A 21,031-nucleotide genomic window follows, 5' to 3' on the forward strand; every position below is an offset into this window, starting at 1 on the left:
TTTGGTTTTTTTAAGAAAACCTATTGAACTGAATGTTCAGCAAGAACAAACTGCATAAAATAACAAATTAATGGAAGAGAGAACCAGGCCTCAGCTCTCTACAGACAAGCTTTTAGTGTTTTCTGCAAATTCAAATTACTGAAATTAGAGCACTGGTTAAAGATTCACATTTCATATACAGATGGACATCTTCACTGCTCCAAGGAACAGTTTATTTTTTTAATTAAAAGTGTCTGATAGAGATTAATTCAAAGCTAGATGCTCCTGATGCCTCAAATGTTGAGTCATTAGCACAGCTTTCCAGTGTTAAATTTTTAAATCCAGTTTGCACCCATGCCAACAGTTTACACTGGGTTATAAGAACACACAGTACGTGTTTACATGCCTATATTCAGTTAAAATGCATCTATCAGTGAACCTCCGGAAACAGTCAGTACACCACACTGAGATCACTCACTGTCACACACAGCTGCACGCATGCACATTTACACACAGCGGAGGAAAATAAACACTAACGATGCATAATCACACGAAAAAACAAAAGGTCCCTCTTTCTCTCCCTCTCCCCATTTTCATCCCTCGATCATTCATTACGACATATTCCCTCGTGCCTAATTGTCATCCGTCTTTTATTGCAAAGCTTTAAAAAGAACCGGCAGAATTCATTTCTATCATTTCACCAATTAAATTACATGAAACGGCTCTTGTTTTAATCAAGGGTTAATTAACATGATACTAGAAAACATTACACAGCTCCATAACCACTAACAGACTGAAACCTGCACTTGTACGGTATGAGTGTGCGGATCGGCACCTGCGGGTGTCCACATGTAAATGTGTGCGTTTGTAAGGGCAGATGTATCCAAAGCGCAGCAGTGATGCGTAAATTACATTCCTACTGAGTGATTTGCTTCTTATGTGCGACAACAAATCTTTTATACCCTGATATGCGAATGTGACACACACACTGTCTGCTCTCTGCCCTGATCTGCTAATCTCTCCTCTCTTCAATCACAGTCTCCCTTCTTCTTTCTGAATTGCTTCTTCCCCTCCTCGGTCTGATTCCTTTCTCTGCCCTCACTATGTCTTTGGCCTCATCTCACGACTATACAGGTGCACAACCCACTAAAAACCAATTCTGAAGGCAGGCTGCTTTGAGTCACTCAAACGTTTTACCATGAGATTTTTTTTTCTCCAATTTCTAAAACACAGGCATGTTGAGCCTTAACCCACAGCTGGGGTGTGAAGTGCGACACTGCAGGGCCTCCATGCACTGATAAGCCACAACATAAAAATCACTGAAAACTTTTTATAGTTGATCATGTTGTTACAAAGCAATGTTCTGCTTTGAAAGCTTGGGTCCTGGTGTTACCAGCGCCATGCAGCACCCAACTAAACCTGACTGCAGACCATGCACGCCTCTCACAACATCCTGGTGCTGGATATCAAAGGATACCACTGTCAGTGCTGTTCTCTAGTGGGAGGTACACAATATTGGGCAGGTGGTTACAATGCTGTGCTTGACAGGTATACATCACGCTGTTAATCTCTGAAAAATGCAAGCAGCTGGATTCATGGGAAGAAAAGAAAGCAGCAGAGAGCGAGAGATGACAAGATAGAGTCATAAGTTGGTGGTACAAAAAGAGTGAATGGAGAGATGATAAGAAAGGAGAAAGAGTATTTAGACCTGTGGGGACAGATCTGGACAAAAGATGTATGGAAGTCAAAGCATTGTGTGTAAGAAATTAACTAAAATAGCCATAAATACATATATATAAGCCCTTCTTCCAACAGAGGCAGAGATGATGTCAGGCCACAGAAAACCTCAGAATACAAACACATTTACTGACAGTCAAACACACACACATATATAGATGCACCCACGCATTCACATAGCCATTCACATAAACACATGCGCCTGCGCCACATATCACCCCAGCTGCTATGCTGGATTCATCCAAATATGGCTGGGGATATTTCCATGGCAACAGCAGGCAGAAGGGGTGCAGACTCATGCGGGATGATCTCCAGAGAGACTCTGCTTTTTGACTTTTTGATTCAAACTATTCACTTTCAATTCATTCAGCAGTATATGAGCCTCTTCAGCAGAGTCAGAGAGTCTGCCTCTTATGGAAATACAGACAAACCAGCACTGGTTACACGTTGGCTGACACAGTAATTCCCTGCAGCACCACAAGCCTTCAAAAATTTCCATCTACTGGTTTTAAACACATTTTGTAGTTGAAGCATTTGCATTTTTTACTTTCTAACCAATGTTCTCTATGGGTTTTAATACATTTACTTTGTGAGAAATAATGTGCACATTGTTACTAACGCTTCCCTGAAATGCGGCGTAACAGGTAACTGAGAAGCAGTGCTTGAGCAGGAGACATATCAAAGTAATAGCCGACCATAAAATGCAGAAAATCTCACTAAAGTGGCGGCTGAAACTGATTTATCTCTCGCTGTCACTAAAAAGACTTCATCAGACTTCATAAAGGAGATGGTGTTTCACTTGAAGACAAATAGGAGGCTATTAAGTTGACAGAGAGAAAAACTGATGCTATGACAGAACCTGCATTTATGTTATTGCACTGAGTGTGCGGGGGTATCTACGTGTCCCGTGTGGATATAGATATTTATCTCAGCCCAGCTATTCATTAATGGGCTTGTAGCCCTCTGGCACCATAAGGAATTATAGAAGAGAAGCAATAAACATATTCAGATGCAGGAAGGAGAATCTCTGGGTCTACATTATGCTGCCTATGGGTCCGTGTGTGTAAGACATTAGTTTTCTTGCGATGTGATAGTGAGCCCCAGGACCTGATTTGGGTGTTAAGATTATTTCAAGAGGGAAGAAGATAAAAAATATAAAATCAGAAAAGCACTTAAACAAAGCAACCATTGAGGGTTCATAAAATCGGCAAAATCTAAATTTCAAGTTGTTGCAAAACTACTGAACTGAGGAGTTTGTAACAAATACAATGTTACGTGCAACACTGTTACACTGTTAATGTAGGAGCCGAGCCTAGATGTAGAATAGTCTTAAAATGTGAAGGGCACAGTGAGGGATAAATTACAGACCACCAATTTACTCAGATTAAATGCTTGTATTTCATGTGGCACTTGGCTTATTTAAACAGTATAAATATGGACCCTGGAGATCCAGAGATCTTGTGGTATTCCATGCTCATTTGCCCTCCATAAACCTGCTTTATCATCATCTTTGTGATTCTGCGGTAATCTAATTATCCTGCATTATACACCTGTCTCCCCAACTGGATTAATCAGAAGCTCCTTTCACAGACCTCCAGTTAGCAGGGCGCCCACCCGTGACCATCTCCAATTTACAACTACAGTTCATTTATGATAGTGATTCCTAAGGAAAGCTGTTTTTTAATTAATTGACCAAATCAAAACAGACTGGCTGATTTTTAGTCCTGATAACTTCTGCTGAGTGAAGAATAACTCTTCTGTTTTCGTTACTAAAACGGAGATGACGACGATGTAATTGTGACACCATAGTGATGTCCCACAGCTGACTTTTTCCCCACACTTCATTATGCATTGCAATTGATGGGTCTCATTCACTAATGTGGAAAGAAATTTGTTTTTTGTACATAAAATAACTGTGCAAATTTGTGACATGTGCACACCAGATGATTTTCTTCTTACCACCATGTGTATGTCAGTGAATCAAGTCCAAACAAAAGAATTAAAGTAAACTTAAACAGATGAGGAAAAAAGAACGCAATGCAGGAAAAAAACAACAGAATCTCTTCAGCTACTGGACAAACGTCAGTAAGCGGGTATTTGTCAAAACATTATAGTCACAATGACAACCTCCCGCTAGGATTAATGGGTCATTTTCATTGTTATTTAATGCACTAGTAACAAGGTGGTTTAATTCAGGCCTTTTTTGTGAATCAGCTTGACTTTATCATTTGTGAATACTCATGATATCCAGCAGAGTGTGACCAAATTCAGGCAAGGAAACATTGATGAATCACAAATTTGTATGTAAAACGTTCGCATGCACAGTTTGTGAATGAGGCCTTTTGTCACTGTTAATTTTATTTTTTCCCCTGGAGGTTCTGTGGAAATTATCCATTAAACTCTTTATATCATACATAGTCAGACCTAACAAAGAACTTCTCCCCTGACAGTGCATCAAAGTTACGACTGATTAAGTCCTTTAATTCTGTGAGGACAGAAAATGTCTGCCTACTTCATGATCGTTCTCTCTCTCTCACTTCAATCTCTAATTGCAGACTGAGTACAGTAGACTTTACCTCATATAGACAGCGATGATGATGATGATGTTGATGAGGAGGATAATGATGATGAGTAAGATGGTAATGAGCATCAAGGTGGTGATGACAACAAATATGATGCAGGGCATGATGATTTAGGGAAACAGCAGAGATCACTGGGGGGAAAAGTAGAACAGAATTGGAACCATTTACACTTGTGCCATTTTAAAGGCAATCCCATCATGTTGTTTCCAGTATATGCAAAAAGCTATTGTTTTTCCTCTTCGCATGCTGGCTGGCATAGGTGCTAAAATCATTATTCATCTTATGTTAATCAACAGTTGGCATGGCAACCGTAACTCGAGAGGCTTAGAAGCAACTTTCATACAGACATATGTAGCCACACACACATGCACACACACACACACATATATACACAGATGTAGGTAAAAACTGTTGATTTGGAAAGTTTTTCTTTCTGCATATCAATTCATCCACACAGAAATGGAGCTTTATGTGAAAAGGACCTTATATAACCAAATGTTAGTGCATACTGTACCACGACAATGTCTCTAGTTGTAATACTGAGTGTTTATCACCACTCCTGATGCAAAAAATGTAGCTTTTCCATAAACTGGCTTTTTGGGTTTGTTTGTTCATTCATTATTAACCGCGGATATAATTTTATTTAAAAATTAAGGCAGCTTTTCTAAGGAATACCTCAAACAAGACTTAGAAAATGATTGTTACATTATCTAATCATTTCCTGCAGCCTTCACCCCTGTCTGTGGCAGAGACAGATCTCCATTTATGAAATGCATCAGTTTTTATTTCAGTTTCTAGAATTTTATAACGAAGTCTTTATCTGTCCAACTCAGCTCAGCCATTTACAGCAATTGGTGTGTCCATTAAGCTTATGTTTGCAAAAGACACATTCATTTATTATTATTATTATTATCATTATTATTATCATTATTATCATCATTATTATTTTTTTATATTATCATAGATATATCCAACAAATACAGTTCAATCAGTCACAACCAGCTGGGGATGTGTGCAGCACTGCTAGTCAAAAACCAGCTACTTTGAAGCACAGACGGGGCTTTGAAGTCTATTCATCAGCAACAGCATGCACATTTTATGTAAAAAAACAAAAACAAAAAACAGAGCAGAGACTAGCTGAAAGTATATATTTACCAGATGGGCTCTTATTAAATGTTCATAAGTGTGGCTATAATGGTTGTTATTGACACTTACATTTCTGATTATTTTTTTTAGTTTCAGTTACATCAGTCAGTTGACCTCCAAACATGCAAAAACCATCACAAAACCATCCAACAGTGCAACATGAAATCACTAAATGTCTTCTTTTACCAGCAGACGAAACAAATTCATGAAAAACAGATTTTAAGCATTTTTCCAGAAAGAAGTGCTTAAAATATTATTTTTAACAAAATGTTTAAACAAACACTGATCCAGTTATCGACTGATCAACTAAATAGCTGTGTCTGCAATTCTCAAAGACTGAGAGGGTTAGTTTAGAGAAGAGCACTAAGCCACGGCATCTGCCTTGTAAGGACAGATTTTTTTCATTATTTTCCAGCTAATGTTTTTTAATTGATTTAATAACACTGCAATCTGCAAACCCACTGGCTACTCTGCTGACTGAAAACAGATACTTTTTTAAGCCTTCCTGTAGTTCTTTCACAAATTCCTCATCAGTCTACTGGTCAGTTTGTGAATGCAAACAAACCTAAAAGGCCTATGAAAAACAATATCACTCTCATTTGAGCTTGCATTGTGGCCTAAGGCTTTTATTTTCATACAAACATCACAAATTGAAACCTCCAGTACCAAAAACACAGAGGAGTTGCATGTTATAGAGTACATATTTAGCCCCACTAACCTGCCGATGAGAAGAAACTCTCCAACCAGTCCCTGGCGCCTCATAGCCATGAGGATATTTCGGACAGTCATGCCTTCACAGAAACATGCCACTACTCTAGCCTTAGGCAGATGGGCCCTCAGTCTCTCCAGCAGCCGATCAAAGCTCTGCTGTCCGGCATTGCTCCAGATTTTCCCTGTCACACAAATCGAAACACAGTTCTGTGATTCTCATGTGGTACTCACAATGTAAGCATTTTAGAAGAAATTAAAAAATGAACAACACAATGACTTACAATCTCACCTTCTTTAAAAAAATACTATTCCAGTTTATTTAGAATTAAGCTGTACTTTAAAGTAATTTTAACTTTTGTTTAACAGGCTGTTTGTGTTGACAGCATTAGGTGTACGACACAGCAGAGATGGTAATGCCCTTCCTAATGCTAAGCAGCACTTTATGTGGGTAATGCACTTCTGCTCTATTGCTTTTGAATCAGTACTAAACTATTTACTAACTAAAATTCCAGCAAGCCTTTTCCCATCTAATATTTTTTTAAACAATGTTTATGACTCATACAGTTGACTTCACTGTGGTTTTTTTGACCTGCGTCTCTTACCAGAGTGGGCGATACAGATGCCCTCCTTGGCTGCCATGTCCTTGAACGCCCCCATCCCACTTTCACCATAGTTCCCTAGAAACACACAAAAAAGGTGACATTTTTAATTAGTTCAGTTTTGAGGCAGAATTACTTAAACAACTTTTTCAAAAGGAGAGGAAAATGTCTCTGTGTCGACAGATAGAAGCACATAGAGAGATAGATGAACTGCTCCACACAGGAAAAATGTCAGGAGAATCAAGTCTAGACATTGCCCAAAGTTGCGCTTTCTCACATTTATCTCACAGCAGTTGAGAGTCCACTTCTGATAGTTTCTCTCTACTGGAAATCCAAGTGAAATAATGGGTTGCATGGACAGAGTAAGCCATCACACAGATTTTGTGGTAGGGAATTGGCAGATCAATGATGATTAAAGATCACTTAATATCGGATTCAATAGCAGACAGACAGAGTTTGGCACCTTTCAGACCTGATGTTGCTGAGCTGGCCATTTCATTCCCTCCGTTTAAAAATGTACCAGACTATTGATTTTTCCGACTCATTAAGGTTTTCCTGTCTATCCGATGGGTTTATTTTGGGCTTTTTAGACTAATAATGGCATCGCTGGTGCCCTGTTCCAGTCTGAGGTCCAGTCCAGTGGTACTGAATAGGCTGAAACATTGATTTAAGTCAGGCAATCATGGGGGCTAGTCAATAGCAACGGTTTCCCAAGGAACTGCCTGTATACTCTCACCATATGAGGCCGGGCATTGTTGTGCACCAGGAGGAACCCTGGACCTGCTACACCACCATAGGGTCTGACGATGGATCTAGGCATTTCATCCCAATACCTAATGGTAGCCAGGGTAGTGTTGCCTAGCTAGAAAAGGTTTTGTGCGTCCCTCCATGGATATGCCTCCCCAGACCATCACTGATATACCATCAATGCTGAACGGTGTTACGTTCTCCACGACTTCTCCCTGGCTCAGGGTGAACCTCCTCTCATCTTTGAAAAGCACAGGGCACCAGCGGTGGACCTGCCATTTCTGGTATTCTATGCAAATGCTAATCAGACTCCACAGTGCCGGTCAGTGAGTACAGGGCTCCCTAAAGGATGAAGTCTGTTTCTGATTCGTTGGTCAGAGACATTTTGTTGTACTACCTGTGTTACCTCTGTAGCATCCAGGTATTGCCTTGTGATACCAGTAGTGACACTGACTCTAGCTAAAAGCTAAAACTAGTGAAAAACCAGTCCAAAAAGAGGCGCAGGGGAAAAAACATCAGTGGCCTCCAGCTGTAACACCTTTCCTGTTTTAGGGGTTGTCTCACCGTTGCCCCTCTAGTGTACCTGCTCTTAATTTCATTAACACCAACAGCTGAAAGTAATTACCCCTCCTTCTTAACTGACCAGATAAATATTGCATTAGTTTAACTGGCTTGATGCTACATCCTGATTAAAGCATGCTGAAATTTGTGTCAGAGAAAGCATCTCCCCACTGTGGCACCACTTTCTTTGCCAGAGAAAGTGGGTGACCTGGAATTTATGCTAATGAAGGGTTGTACACACTGGCAAAGAACATGATAGGATTCCCCTCTCTAATTTTTCCTCCTCTTCCCTCTTATCTCCTTCCCTTCTCAATGTTGATTGAAGAAAAGATCAAACCCCCCCTCTTTTTATCTAATGTTTGTTTCTTCCTGTGTGTTTGTAACAGAATGCAACCTAATTACGCATCATTGATCTGTGCAGCACATAAATTGATGAGGAGGAAAAAAGAACAGGTCAAGGGAGAAATGAGGAAGAGAAAAATTATACAGAAATTAGAAGCGGTCCCACAGTCCCAGACCACTGTGGATCTTGCTCTGTGTGTGTGTGTGTGTGTGTGTGTGTGTGTGTGTGTGTGTGTGTGTGTGTGTGTGTGTGTGTGTGTGTGTGTGTGTGTGTGTGTGTTTCTGTCTACAGTCAGGCCAGTCAGTGTGGTGGAGTGAAGTGTAAAGTCCTGTAATTAGTGTCTCAGTGAGAGGAGTGGGAGACAGATGGTGCAGACCATCCTTTGACACACACACAGACAGACACACACACGCACACACACGCACGCACAAACACACACAGTTACCATCATCAAAATCGATAAAGCTTGTAACCTACTTCACTCAGGACTCAACAGGGATTTATGTGTGAGACATCTCGCCCTCTCTCACTTTTTCTCTTTCAGTAAAGTTGTCGTGGTTCTCTTTATCTCTCTTTTTCTGCCTCTCACTCTCTCGGTTCTACTCAACAATGCTAACACACTGTCAAACAAACACACTTTTGCTCCCACCATTCCTAAACAAAAGCCAGCCCACACGCATAAAAGGGCTGCAACTGGTAGCAGTCTTCTCTTCCTCTGTACTGGTTCCCAAATTCATTTGTCTGTCAGGGAAACTTTCTGGCCATCACTGGCATGCATTTTGATTCCAAGCCTAGCATCACTTCTGATGAGTGATGGAGCTTATGTTTTTTATTATTATCTCTTTTATTGGGACAGCTGTTGAACATAACAGTAGTTTACCTTTTTACACTTTCTTTGCTGTCACATTTTAACTTAGATGGAGCTTATGTTTAATAGCAGCAACACAAATTTGGACAGGGGCAACAACAATTGTATAGTGCAAAAAAAATTTGTGTTAACTGTCAACAGTTCAGTAACATGATCGGGTATTAAAAATGCATCTTAGAGAGGCAGGGTTTCTCAGATGTAAAGATGGGCAGAGGATCATCAATCTGCAAACAGCTGTGCCTTCCGTGAATAATAATCTTCAATATAAAACTGTACAAACTTATAATATCTCATCATCTACAGCATATAATATCATCAAAAGATTCCAGGAATCTGGACAAACCCCCCAAAATCCATATTTAATGCTCATAATCTTTGGGCCCTCAGGCACCACTGCATTAAAAACAGGGATGATTCTGTTATGGAACATTCCAGAAATCATTGTCTGAACACAATCACTGTGGCATCCACAATCCAGGTTAAAGCTCTATAATGTAAAGAAGAAACCACATGTGAACATGAACCAGGAACACTGGTGTTTTCTCAGAACCAAAGCTCATTTAAAATCAACCTAGGAAAGCGGAAAAGAAGAAGAAGAAGAAGAAAACTTTATTTGTCAATTTCTTCAAATGTACTTGCCATACAAAGGAATTGAAATTACGTTTCACACTGTCCCATGCGTAGACATTGACAACAATAAGTGCAGATGCACAACAAAAACAGCCCTAGCAATAAGGTAATATTAAATAGGTAACAGGATAGACAAGACCTAAAAATAAATAAAATAAAGTGTTCCAACAGTGTTCCCTGGAAAATAGTATACTAGTCTACTTGAGGTAGTCCCAGGTTGTGGTTGGTAGGGGTTTTTGTTTTAATGCAGCTGTTCTCATCAGGAATCTGGGTCTGCAGGTCTGCCTGTGGTCAGTGGAAATGTTATGCATCTTTTCCCTCATACACAGCTTCATTTTGTTGCATACATAACAATCATTAATTCCCATTAAAAGCATAACAATAGGTCAGACATGTCTCCCCTTTAATGACCATGCAGTTAGTCCCTCTAGCGCCTGGTCTGAAGGATGTTTGGCAAACTACTATCTGTCTTAACAGAAGCCATTAAATTGATTCCCCGAACATGAGTTCTGAAACCTGAGGACAAGCCAATTTGAGGAGATGCAGTCTTGTGACCCCATGCTCATTAAACCACAAGCCATTGTTGTTGTTTGGGGACCCATCCAGAAACTGTCCTTCTTTGAATCTTCACCCTTAGGCAACACTTTTTTTTCCTTCTTGTCCATTCATTAAACCTTTCTCTACACTGCCCTTTCTAACCCCTCCTACTTTCCTCTTCCTCAATCATAAAAAAAACAGGAGTTAAATAGACAAGGACCATGTTTTGTGCCAGAGTCTGAGTGTGAGACACAATGGCAGAAAGCAGGACGACGAGAACAGAGAGGAAGACAAAACGCAGAGGATGAGAGGCAGAGGGAGAATCTGCAGTGCTAGGATCAAATGAGTCAATAAAGACCAACAGGAGAAAGAAATGAGAAAAGACAAAACGGTAGTGTGGAGGGAAAGTTGACATCTTGATTTATTGAGACATTGATCAACTTCTGTTTCAGCGTGCTGGGGTGACACATTTCAAATATCATGCCAATAAATCCCATTCAGCTGAATTGGATTGAGGTGAACAGAGGAACACAGAGAGAAATGGGGGAGGAAGGCCACAGAGAGAGAGTGAAACAAAGAAATGGTAAACTGGTGGAGGATGATAATGATGATTCTGGCTGATTAAAGTCACACAATGAACAGTAAGTGAGTTGTTGGACTCGCAACCTATTGTGATCATCGCGTGAGACCGTGTGGTAGAAACACATGTGATGGTGCATTAGGAAAAAGCTGACGCTAAAGAGAGGGTCCCTTTCCCTCCACAGCATTTAGTGATGCAGATAAGTATATTCAGCTATAAGCAGGTCTCTCCAAGGTGCTCTACAAAGGCTTTATTCCAAGAACTGTCAGTGTTTCTGCCACTGTCCCACAGACATCACCTAAATTAAAAGGTAATTTATGAAAAAATTTTTTTAATATATGCTCCATGCAACTGACCTTTCAATTCTCTTGATGCTATTTTATCAAATGTCTTGGAACACGATATATCTGAGGTGTTACGTTACAGTTCCTGCCATAATTCACCTTCAGCATCTGTGGTTAAAGTGACCAAAGGAAGGCTATATAATGATATTCTACTAATTCGCTGTTAATAGTAGTGGCCTATGTGATACATTTAAATCGACTTTTGATTTTTTGAGGATTAGACATTGACATATTCGCGAAAGAACAAGCACCCATTAAAACTGAGTTACTGAGAGAACCTGTTACTTTGCATTAAAGGTTGTGGGAAAGTGCTTGGCTCGAGAGTTCTTACGTCCATCTCAGGCATTGATTTTAGCAGTCACAGCTGAAAAGATATTCTGTCAGGCCCAGACAGTCTGCGTTACACAACCAAGAAACAGTAATAACATCAACATATTGCATGCATGTACCTTATATCCTCCTGGTGAAAAAATAATACAGTATTTCATTACTTCAGTGTAATGACTTTGCTGATATTCCGTGTATTCCAGTATCTTGCATATCACTTTCCCCCGTCTTTTGCCTCCAGATGCAAAATTTTAATGCAGAGAATTAATGAGTCTCTGTAACACCCCCCACCACCAGCAGCAGCAGAAGCAGCAGCAGCAGTACCACCACTACCAATCTTGTTCCGAATCTTCAGCTCCTGTACGCTCTCTTATCTACTGCAAGCACTCCACATCCTAATACACACACAGACACACCTTGTACTCTGTCCTCTGTCGTTTTCTGGCATTATTATCATCGGTTCCCTGCATTCTCTCTTCTCTCCTTGTTCCCCATTCCCAATTTATCTTGGTTCTTTTAAAAAAATAATAAATATAAAAAATAATCCTTCATTTCCCTTATTTTTTCCTACAGTTCTCTCCCCACCCCCACCTTATATGTCCTCTCCCTTCAGTCTCCACTTCTTTTCCATCCATTACATTTCGTCTTAATTCATTCTCTCTGTCACACTAATTGTTTTTGCCATGTTTTGCATTTGACAAGGCAGAATCTGACCTTGAAAACCTGTTTCAAAGTTAAGCTGGCATTAAGCTGAGTCTTTGTAATTGAAAAGATCAGTATTTTCTGCACATTTAAGCTAAGACAAATACTCTAAGGCATACATTTCTGTAGAAATGTTGATAATATCGTGCACATTTCTCATGTGCTGCTAGAAGTGTCAGGACTCTGGTGGTGTCATGCATCGTATGGCACCAGGATGCCAGAAGAAAATCTTTTGGGTCCTGTGGAACACGCAGTCGAGCTTCTGTGAAGTGGGTTTATTACAGTCCATTCAGTAGATTCTAGATAAATCCAGGGTGTAGGCAGTTTGGAGGTTTGATCAATGTTTTGCTGGAATTTTGTTGGATTCCCTGCCCTGTGCTTAAGGGTGGAGACACACACTGTCCCGCTGGAGAAGACCATTGCCATCAGGGGCTCTTGTATAGTCTGCCAAGTTGTACACACCTAAGTAATGTCCATGTGAATGTCAGGACCCAAGGCTTCTGCACAAAACAGTGCTTAGACAGTGATTTCCTACTTTATGTTCCTCAATCATCCATTCACAGCCAAACAAGCACTTTTTTCTATGCTTTAGTGCTTTTTGACTTGCACAAGGATATTAAGCATGCAGAACAGCCAGGGATCCAAACAACAGTGGTTTTAATGTTGTAGCTGTTCTGTATACATGCTGTTATAACATTATAGGTAAGCCCACAGGCACACTCTTATTACAAAGAAAACAAAAATGTCACACATATGCACTATATTGTTCTAAATATGTGACCTGATCTTTCTGTAGCTCTTCATTTAAATAAACAAATTCAGACAAGATTTATAAATATGTCTCAACATCTGTGAACAAATCCCTTTCTCAGTTTCACCGGAGGAGAATTAAAGCAAATAAGGATTTAATTTCACAACGTTTTACTAGAATCAATCCATGTTACCGGGGTTCAGTGAGTCATATGCTCACTCACGCTCAATCAGTTTTAACTAAACATTTATTATCGCACAGCTCTACAGTGAAAGCGTTTGTGAGAGAAATTTATAGTGTATGAAAGTCATTTGGGCGCACTAGCGCAAATTACTTCGTGCTGACTTGTGGCACTCTTATTAGCAAATCTCAGGGTACAAAACACTCAGCAGCCTTATTTCTTCAAATGAACAGATCTGCTGTTTCTCACATACACACATAAACTTATTTCTCTTATACACACAAACCTATATGCATATACACATATATACTCTTAGATAATTGCACACCACTAACACACACACCTACGCGCACACACACAGACTCATTACACCTAAATTCAAAAGCTCTTGCAGCAGCTGGAGGCAAAGCCAGAGGCCCGGATCAACAGTCCTTGATATGTGTTTGTGTGTGTGCTTATCGCTCTTTATCGTACACTTTCAGGTTCAATAGCTGTTCTCTCAGCGGGCACAGAGGTACTCATTGTCCTGCAGTTCAGGTAGCTGTTGCACTATCTTCAGCATCTTCCACCAGTGAACCAAGTGACTCAACTCACCGATAACTTCAGGGTGAGAGAGTGAATGAATGAGTCACACAAATCCTGCAAGTATTCTCTCTGTCTGCACTACACAATCCTCCTCCAGGTTTTCACGTGCTTTTCCCTTGTTGTTTTCCACTGAGGATGGAGGCATTTATTTTGAGAGTTCGATCTCTAGCACAATTTTTAGTTCTCACGACCCTTTTGTCCTCCAGTCATCACCTTCTGATCTACTCTCCATCAGCTTCTTGGCATAGAGGTAGCTTTAACCCATCTACAGTAATTCCATTTTAACGCATTTCCTTTCATAAGCCGAAACCTCATCTCTGTAATAACCACTACTCCTTCGCTCTCTGCTGCAGCGTTGCTACGCCGTGGCTGATCTCGTCAGTTGTATTTGCCTCTCTCCTCTTCCTTCACATCCTTGCGCTGATAAAACTCCTTGCCTTGTTTCAAAGACAATTTTACCTCTTTTTCTTTTTAGCTGGAATTTATGAGAAAGTTCTGTTTTTTTGTTATTTTTTTATTGAGGCATCACAGATTTCAGATGTCTTTCAGCTTGGACATGGCTGCGTTCGAAGGTATTTCAGGCAAATAAATATAAAGAGGAGCCAAGAACACAGTATAATGAGGCAAACACAGAGAAAAAGAGAGAAAAGGACAAAAGAAAAACATAAGAGTCTGCGTGGGTGACCATACCTTCTGTGTGTATTGCAGACACGTAGCTCCAGTTGTATCTCTTGACAATGTCCACCATAGCTCTTGCCTGCTGGGCATCTGAAGGCACCACCCGCATAAAGTATTTGTAAAGGCTCTGGAACAACAGAAACAAAAAGAGCATCAAGGTGTGTTTTGCAGGAGCATGCAGGGCATTCAACTCGGTGAGTAATGAATAACTTCGCATAATTAAAAGTGTCAGTAATAGATTTTCTCTGTAATTGATTCTTATATAATATTTATTTGTATGCAACTGTAGAGCTTCAGTAGCATTCGTCTACAAGGAACAGAGCTCACCTTATCGCTGAGGTCCATACTGGTGGCAGAGTAGGCAATCTGTGGTATGTTGAATAGCTGTAGCAGGTTCTGGACCTGGATGGCCACTGAGCTTGAGCCAGGTCCAATTAAACCCACAATAGGTTTCTTCCCCCGCATTGGAGTGGCAGAGGGGTCTGAGCACTTTAGGGTCCCTCCTCCGCCTCCCCAAGAAGTTCCGCCGCCCCACTCTTCGGCCTCATCAGAGGAGACCAGCGAGTCGCGTATGAACTCGATGCTCTGCTCCAGAGCCACAGCCGAGTGCCAGCAGGAGTCCCTGATCTCACAGCCCAGGCTGATGTTGGGAAGGATGTGCGGGTCAGCATTAATGCGGTCCAGTGTATGCATCATGGCCTCCACCCTCTGGATGCCATACTGCTCTCGCACCGCACCACACTTGCGTTCATGCACCTGATTAGACAACACAAAGGAGATAGGAATCAAGCCAAAGTGAAGTGACATTTAGATTATTATAAATGGTTATTTTTACCCATATGAATGCAAGAGACCGTGCTTTTTAATACACAGGTGCTTCACTGTTGGAATAATATTGGTTTTGTATTCACATAGCTGCCTTGTTCTGATTTTTCCTGTTTGCAATTATCCTTAATGAGATGGAAAAAGCTTAAATGTCAGTGGGTGACTTCTGGTTCCCGGGGCAGCTAATGGAACTTAAATGTCGACGGACTCACAGAGAGCTACCCATTCTACAAATTGAAAGCATTCTTTGGGTCTCAGAACCAGAGCAACATTCTAACCTTTGGTACAGGAGACTGGACAAAATGCATCAATTTTCTGTCGCTGTGTTAAAAGTATTAATTTCTATATCATTTCATGGTGTTTCTTTGAAATCCAGCAATAATTACACAAGGTCAGTTGAAGTAAAATGTAATCATTTTAGCTACACATAATTCATTTATACCAGTATTAACCACACAACCACTTCAGTTTACCTTATCAGCAGGAGGCTGGTGATGGACAGAGAACAATGCTCCGATGATTATGTCACCAGGCATGTGTGCTACAACTCGCCGTTCATTGGACTGAGCAGAGTCGGCTTGATTGGGACCCAGCCAAATGGACAGAACTAGCAGCAGCCAAAACATCATCTTGGTCCTTTTGGGTTACTAAGAAGAAGCAGACCTCAACTTTGTATTGTGGATCCGTCACAGGGAACTACTTTTCCGAGAAACTGTTTTCCTGGCCATGGCATGAGCTTGTGGCACGGAGGAGTTTTCGAAAACTGAAGTTCTCAGAACGATCCTTTCTTCTGACTCGTTTTTGCTCCGTCTGGATTTCAAGGTGGGACCATCACTGCAATGACTGGTATAGGTGCAGCGGTGCAACCTGGGAAATGTAAAAGAAAATTTGGGTTAAATCCCATTGACTGTAATAACTCCTGGATCGTCAAATTAAAAGGCAGAGGAATCAGTGATAGACAGACATGTTTATGTAAAGCTATGGGCATAAAATATAGCTAGAAATTTAGCATCACGTATAATAACCTGGGTCTTTAATATGTATTCATAAAACCTGTGGTTGAATAAAAGTACAACAGGGGTGACAAAAATGGTCCAACCTGGTACAAATGGATAGTTTTGCAAAGTGAGAAAACTGCACAGAAGAAGGACAGAAATAGCAGCTTTTCACTGTACCAGGAAGCACTGTGTTAAAGTGAAGAATGCTTCACATCATGAGAGTGGTTGCCCGAACTGTTTATTTCACCCTAGAGATCTGAATCATCGGCAGTTTTACAGTCTTCTTACTGGCAAACACATTACACATACATTACTCCACACTTGCCATACTTCACTAAATAACAATGGTTAGGCCAAGGAGCTTTGCCGACACATTTCTTTGCTTTACGACAGCACCATTTCTTTGTAACATATACGATTGAATTTATTAAAAGGAATAAGCCATCCAAAGCTACCTACAGCCATATCAAAAAGTAATTGCCCTCTAAACCTAAAAACTAAGGCAGGCATGAAGAGCGTGTTTAAGGTTATGCCAAACCATCTCAAGCTGATTTAAGTCTGGACTCAAAAATCTTTGTTATGTTTGGGGGGGCGTTACCCAATGAAGGGTGGACTTGGTCGTATATTTTAGATCCATGTTCTGCTACATAACGCAGACATTCTTCTTCAGGGTTTTCTGGTAGAGAGCATAATTATGGCTTGTTGTCTGGATCTTGAAGCAGCAAAGCAGGCCCAGACCATCACACTACTCCCACCATCTTTGACAGCTGGTATGGTATTCTTTTATTAAATGATTTTAGTTTTATCCAGATGTAACAGGACTTAAACCTTCAGAAAAGTTCAGTTTTTGTCTCGTCAGTCCACAGAATATTTTCACAAAGGTGTTGGAGATCTTCAAGATGTTATTTGATAAATGTGAGTCGAGCCTTTGTGCTCTTCTTGGTCAGCAATGGTTTTCTCCTTGGAACTCGTCCATGGATGCCATTTTATCCGATGTCTTTCTTATTATTAAACCATAAGTCTGACCTTAACCTAAGCAAGTGAGGCCTGTAGTTCTTTAGATGTTGTTCTGGGTTCTTTTGTGACCTCCTTCATGAGTTATGGGAGTAATGTTGGTTATCCAGGCACTCCTGGGAAGGCTCGCCACTATTCCAAGTTTCTTCCAATTTTGGATAACAGCTCCCACTATGGTTATGTTAAGTTAGTATTCAGCCTTAGAAATGGCTTTGTAACCCTTTCCAGACCAACAGATGCCTGGAAAAGCCTTGGTGTGGCTTGTGAATTTGAACTTTCCAAGGTATGTAATTACGATTTAACATAGGGAGACAATTACTTTTTTTTTTTTTTTTTTTACACAGAGCCAGGTGAATCATGATTTACTGTATTTTGTATTTACTCTGGTTATCTTTGTCTAATATTAAAATTAGGTTGATGATCTGAAATATATAAGTGAGATAAGCAAAAACGTGAGAAATCAGGAAGGGGTCAAATTTTCACAGCACTGAACATGCAAGTACTGTCTCGGCGCCCTAGAGCTCAGATTGAATAGTGCATTTTTTGAATGACACCTATTAAGTGATGTTGTGCTTTTTTCCAGCTATTGTTGGGAAAGTCCAGAAAACAGGACATTAGCAACTAAGTTTGTATTTTCTACCTCACTTTTTGTAATTCTAATCATTTAGTCGCTAATATAAATGAAAATTGTGCAAATAAAATCAAAATATTGATTATTGCATTTGCCAGCAGCTGTGTCACACCTCACAGCTGCTGTGAGGTGTTTTACACAGTGCACAACAACCACAATGCCAACAAGTGCACATAAACCCATTAGAGGTCCCTTTTTTCTCTTTAATTCCTTTTTATGTTTTTGGTCCTTGAAGATTAGCAGCACTGTTTGAAACCAATGATGAGTACCAAGTAAAACCATTAACATGGCATACCACAAGTCAATCCTCAAGTGTCTGCCCCCCGACTCTCTCCAAATCAAATTTGAGGGCATGTTATAGCTAATTCTCTTGCTGCTTTAATGGTATTACTCTAATTGTAAATTTTGGGTGTTCTCTCTAAACTAAGCCCCCACTGTGTTTTTATCATTACAATTTAAATTGTTTTCGAACCGTACCAAGACTGCTATACATCCTTCTGGCAAAAAAGCAGTGCTTTCAGGGGTATTTTGTATTCCTTTTGTTCTGGCAAAGAACGCTGAGTACTCCATGTGTCTTGTTATTACAAATTATAGAAAGGATTCCTTTAATGAAGTGCAGAGTTTAGGCAACAGTAAAGAATCCCTATTTGCAAGACGTGGGCAAGTCAGCTACTAAGTGGATGATTCAAAACAGCATATGGGACATATCTAGCTAAGCGATGTACACCAAGCACCCTGTGTTTAACAGTCAGCCAAGTGCGGGGGCATCAGTTTCATCCTTTGGGTAAACTTTCAAGTAGCCATCCCTCTGCATTAATGGGTAAGACTTGTAATTTGCCTAACCCCGAAGCTGCACAAATACTTTCCTTCACTGCAACTGAGAAATTTAATTGACCGTAAACAGCAGGGGAGCTGGGACAGTTCAGCAGAGGATGGCATCCACTGCTTATGCAAAACAGGATCAAGGTCATGGCAGGGATGTCGGGCGGTTAGCAGACTGCTGTTTGGGGGAAGAGAGAGAAAACGAGCGAACAAAAAAGGCAGATGGAGGAACACTGCAAGAAGAGGAAATGAGGAGGAAGAAACAGAGTGTATGCTGAAGAAGGTAGAGGAAGACAGAGACAGAGTAGGGGATAGAAGAAGAAGGCATGAACGATTAAAAAAAGAGGCACCAGGGGACAGAGTCTCTCTGTACGTAATTAACGTGACAGTGTCAGGATGGCAACAGGGCTAACTGCTGCTCCAGTAATGAACAAATCAAACAAAACTCTGCTCTGTCTCACATGCGCTCCCTCTCCATCAGTGACGCAACTCTGTCTCTTTCTTGGCCTCCTCTTTTGTCTTTCTACTTACACGTTAATACAAAGATGAAGATGAAGAATCCTCACAGAAGAATCTCTCCCTAGAATTTCACTGCACAGCAGACACACATTACCCCCACACCAAAACCGCTTCACCACGTTCATTTCATCATTTCTCTCCCTCCCTTGAACGATCCACTGCTTCTGCATTGCACACTCAGTCAGACAGATACACTGTGTCTGTCTGTCCCTCCCCCCGTATCATTCTCTTGTTGGCCGAACTGAAAAGAAAGTCAAATCCTTATTCCCTAAACAAACATCTTGCTCACGCCATTAGGCATTTATATCTCTAGCTCCATCCAAACTATGCACACGGGCATTATAAAACCATCCAAATCAACTTTTACACAGACAGAAACACACAACACAGGCAGTAACAAACACTCTCCCTCCCCCTCCCCGCCTCGCATACTGCATTATGTGTTGAGAAAGCATTTAATTTACTGCGTATTAAACAGGGGCGTTAAGAATTACACTAAATTTAGACGCATGGCTTGTAGACAAATGCATTTATTCTCTTTATCTTGTCCTGTATATGACGCACAGACGTTTGTGTTTGCATTTAATGATGGGGTGAGGGGGCGATGTCTGGAGTTTTCAGAACAGATTATAGTTGTGCTTTCCATCATCTGAGCAGTTTGCGTTTGACTGTAAAAGCTCTCCACTGACTGCACATTCTGACAGGTTAAATGAGGGGAGAAGAAGAAAGCATCCTAAGACAGATGTACATCAGTAAGCTCACCGCCATTATTAACAACACACGATCCCACAGAGAGACACATATCATGTCAAATGAAGTGTGCCAAATACAAATGGATGTGCGTTTACCCACATACCCTATTTCTCCAGCGTGCTCATTTAACGGCATACAAGTTTTGACATGTGTCATGTGACATGTGTCAAGATAAATGGATATCTACACAAAAGATGTTTTGTTGCCTTTTCTCTGAGTACATTGGTGGTCAAAGAAAACTAATATTTGACAGGTTCTCTCAAAATATCCCCCTGTAAAACATTTTGAGGAGAATATTTTTGGGGTGTTTGCAGCCTTTATAAAAGGTTTGAGTAAACATGACATTTAAGTCTGAAATGTTATCAGAAGTCTTTAATTTGAATCATTTTGTATGAAAAACAAAATGTTCATCAGACGTAATCCTGACATTAATAAAGAATTACTTCAATGCTCGCAAGGTGTTTTTATACAACCGAGAGAAACAGGAGCTGCAATACTATACTGCAACATACCACATAAAATAATAACATGAAACATAAACTGTCAACAGATATGGACGGGCAAAATGATCTGGCATAATGGTGTTTTTTCAAATTACTTGCTGGTATCTGAAATGGGTCATATTGCTTTTCTGTGTTGTGTGCACATTCACTTATGCAGGGAAGGCTTTTGCTGATTGGGCTTGTAACAATGGTTCTCTCCATGTGCCTCCTATTCCCAGCTAAAGAGATGGTCATTATTGTTGCTGTTGCTTTTTTTTAGTTTTTTCTGCACAAACCCTTTGACACAATGTGCATCTGCAGGTTTTAAGAAGACTAAAGATTTATTTTTGTAATTGCTGCCTTGTCTCTAGAATCATCTCAGTGCCACAGATGAGTGAT

The 21,031-nt window shown here is 40.4% G+C and overlaps 1 protein-coding gene across 2 annotated transcripts in view; it reads right to left on the reverse strand.

Moving 5' to 3' along the window:
* The window catches only part of grm5b (glutamate receptor, metabotropic 5b), a 79,451-nt gene that overhangs the window by 54,053 nt on the left and 4,367 nt on the right, over nt 1-21,031 (reverse strand). For both annotated transcript variants that reach the window (XM_084951753.1, XM_084951754.1), the window contains exons 2-6: nt 15,887-16,280; nt 14,916-15,344; nt 14,601-14,715; nt 6,758-6,832; nt 6,163-6,337 (exon numbers count right to left, since the gene is read on the reverse strand). In XM_084951753.1, the coding sequence (XP_084807879.1) occupies nt 6,163-6,337; nt 6,758-6,832; nt 14,601-14,715; nt 14,916-15,344; nt 15,887-16,042 (950 nt within the window). In that variant the 5' untranslated portion in view covers nt 16,043-16,280. The remainder of the gene's footprint in view (nt 1-6,162; nt 6,338-6,757; nt 6,833-14,600; nt 14,716-14,915; nt 15,345-15,886; nt 16,281-21,031) is intronic.

This window comes from Perissodus microlepis, chromosome 14 (genome assembly GCF_051167445.1).
Source record: "Perissodus microlepis isolate ML-2025 ecotype Zambia chromosome 14, ASM5116744v1, whole genome shotgun sequence".
Classification (NCBI taxonomy): domain Eukaryota; kingdom Metazoa; phylum Chordata; class Actinopteri; order Cichliformes; family Cichlidae; genus Perissodus; species Perissodus microlepis.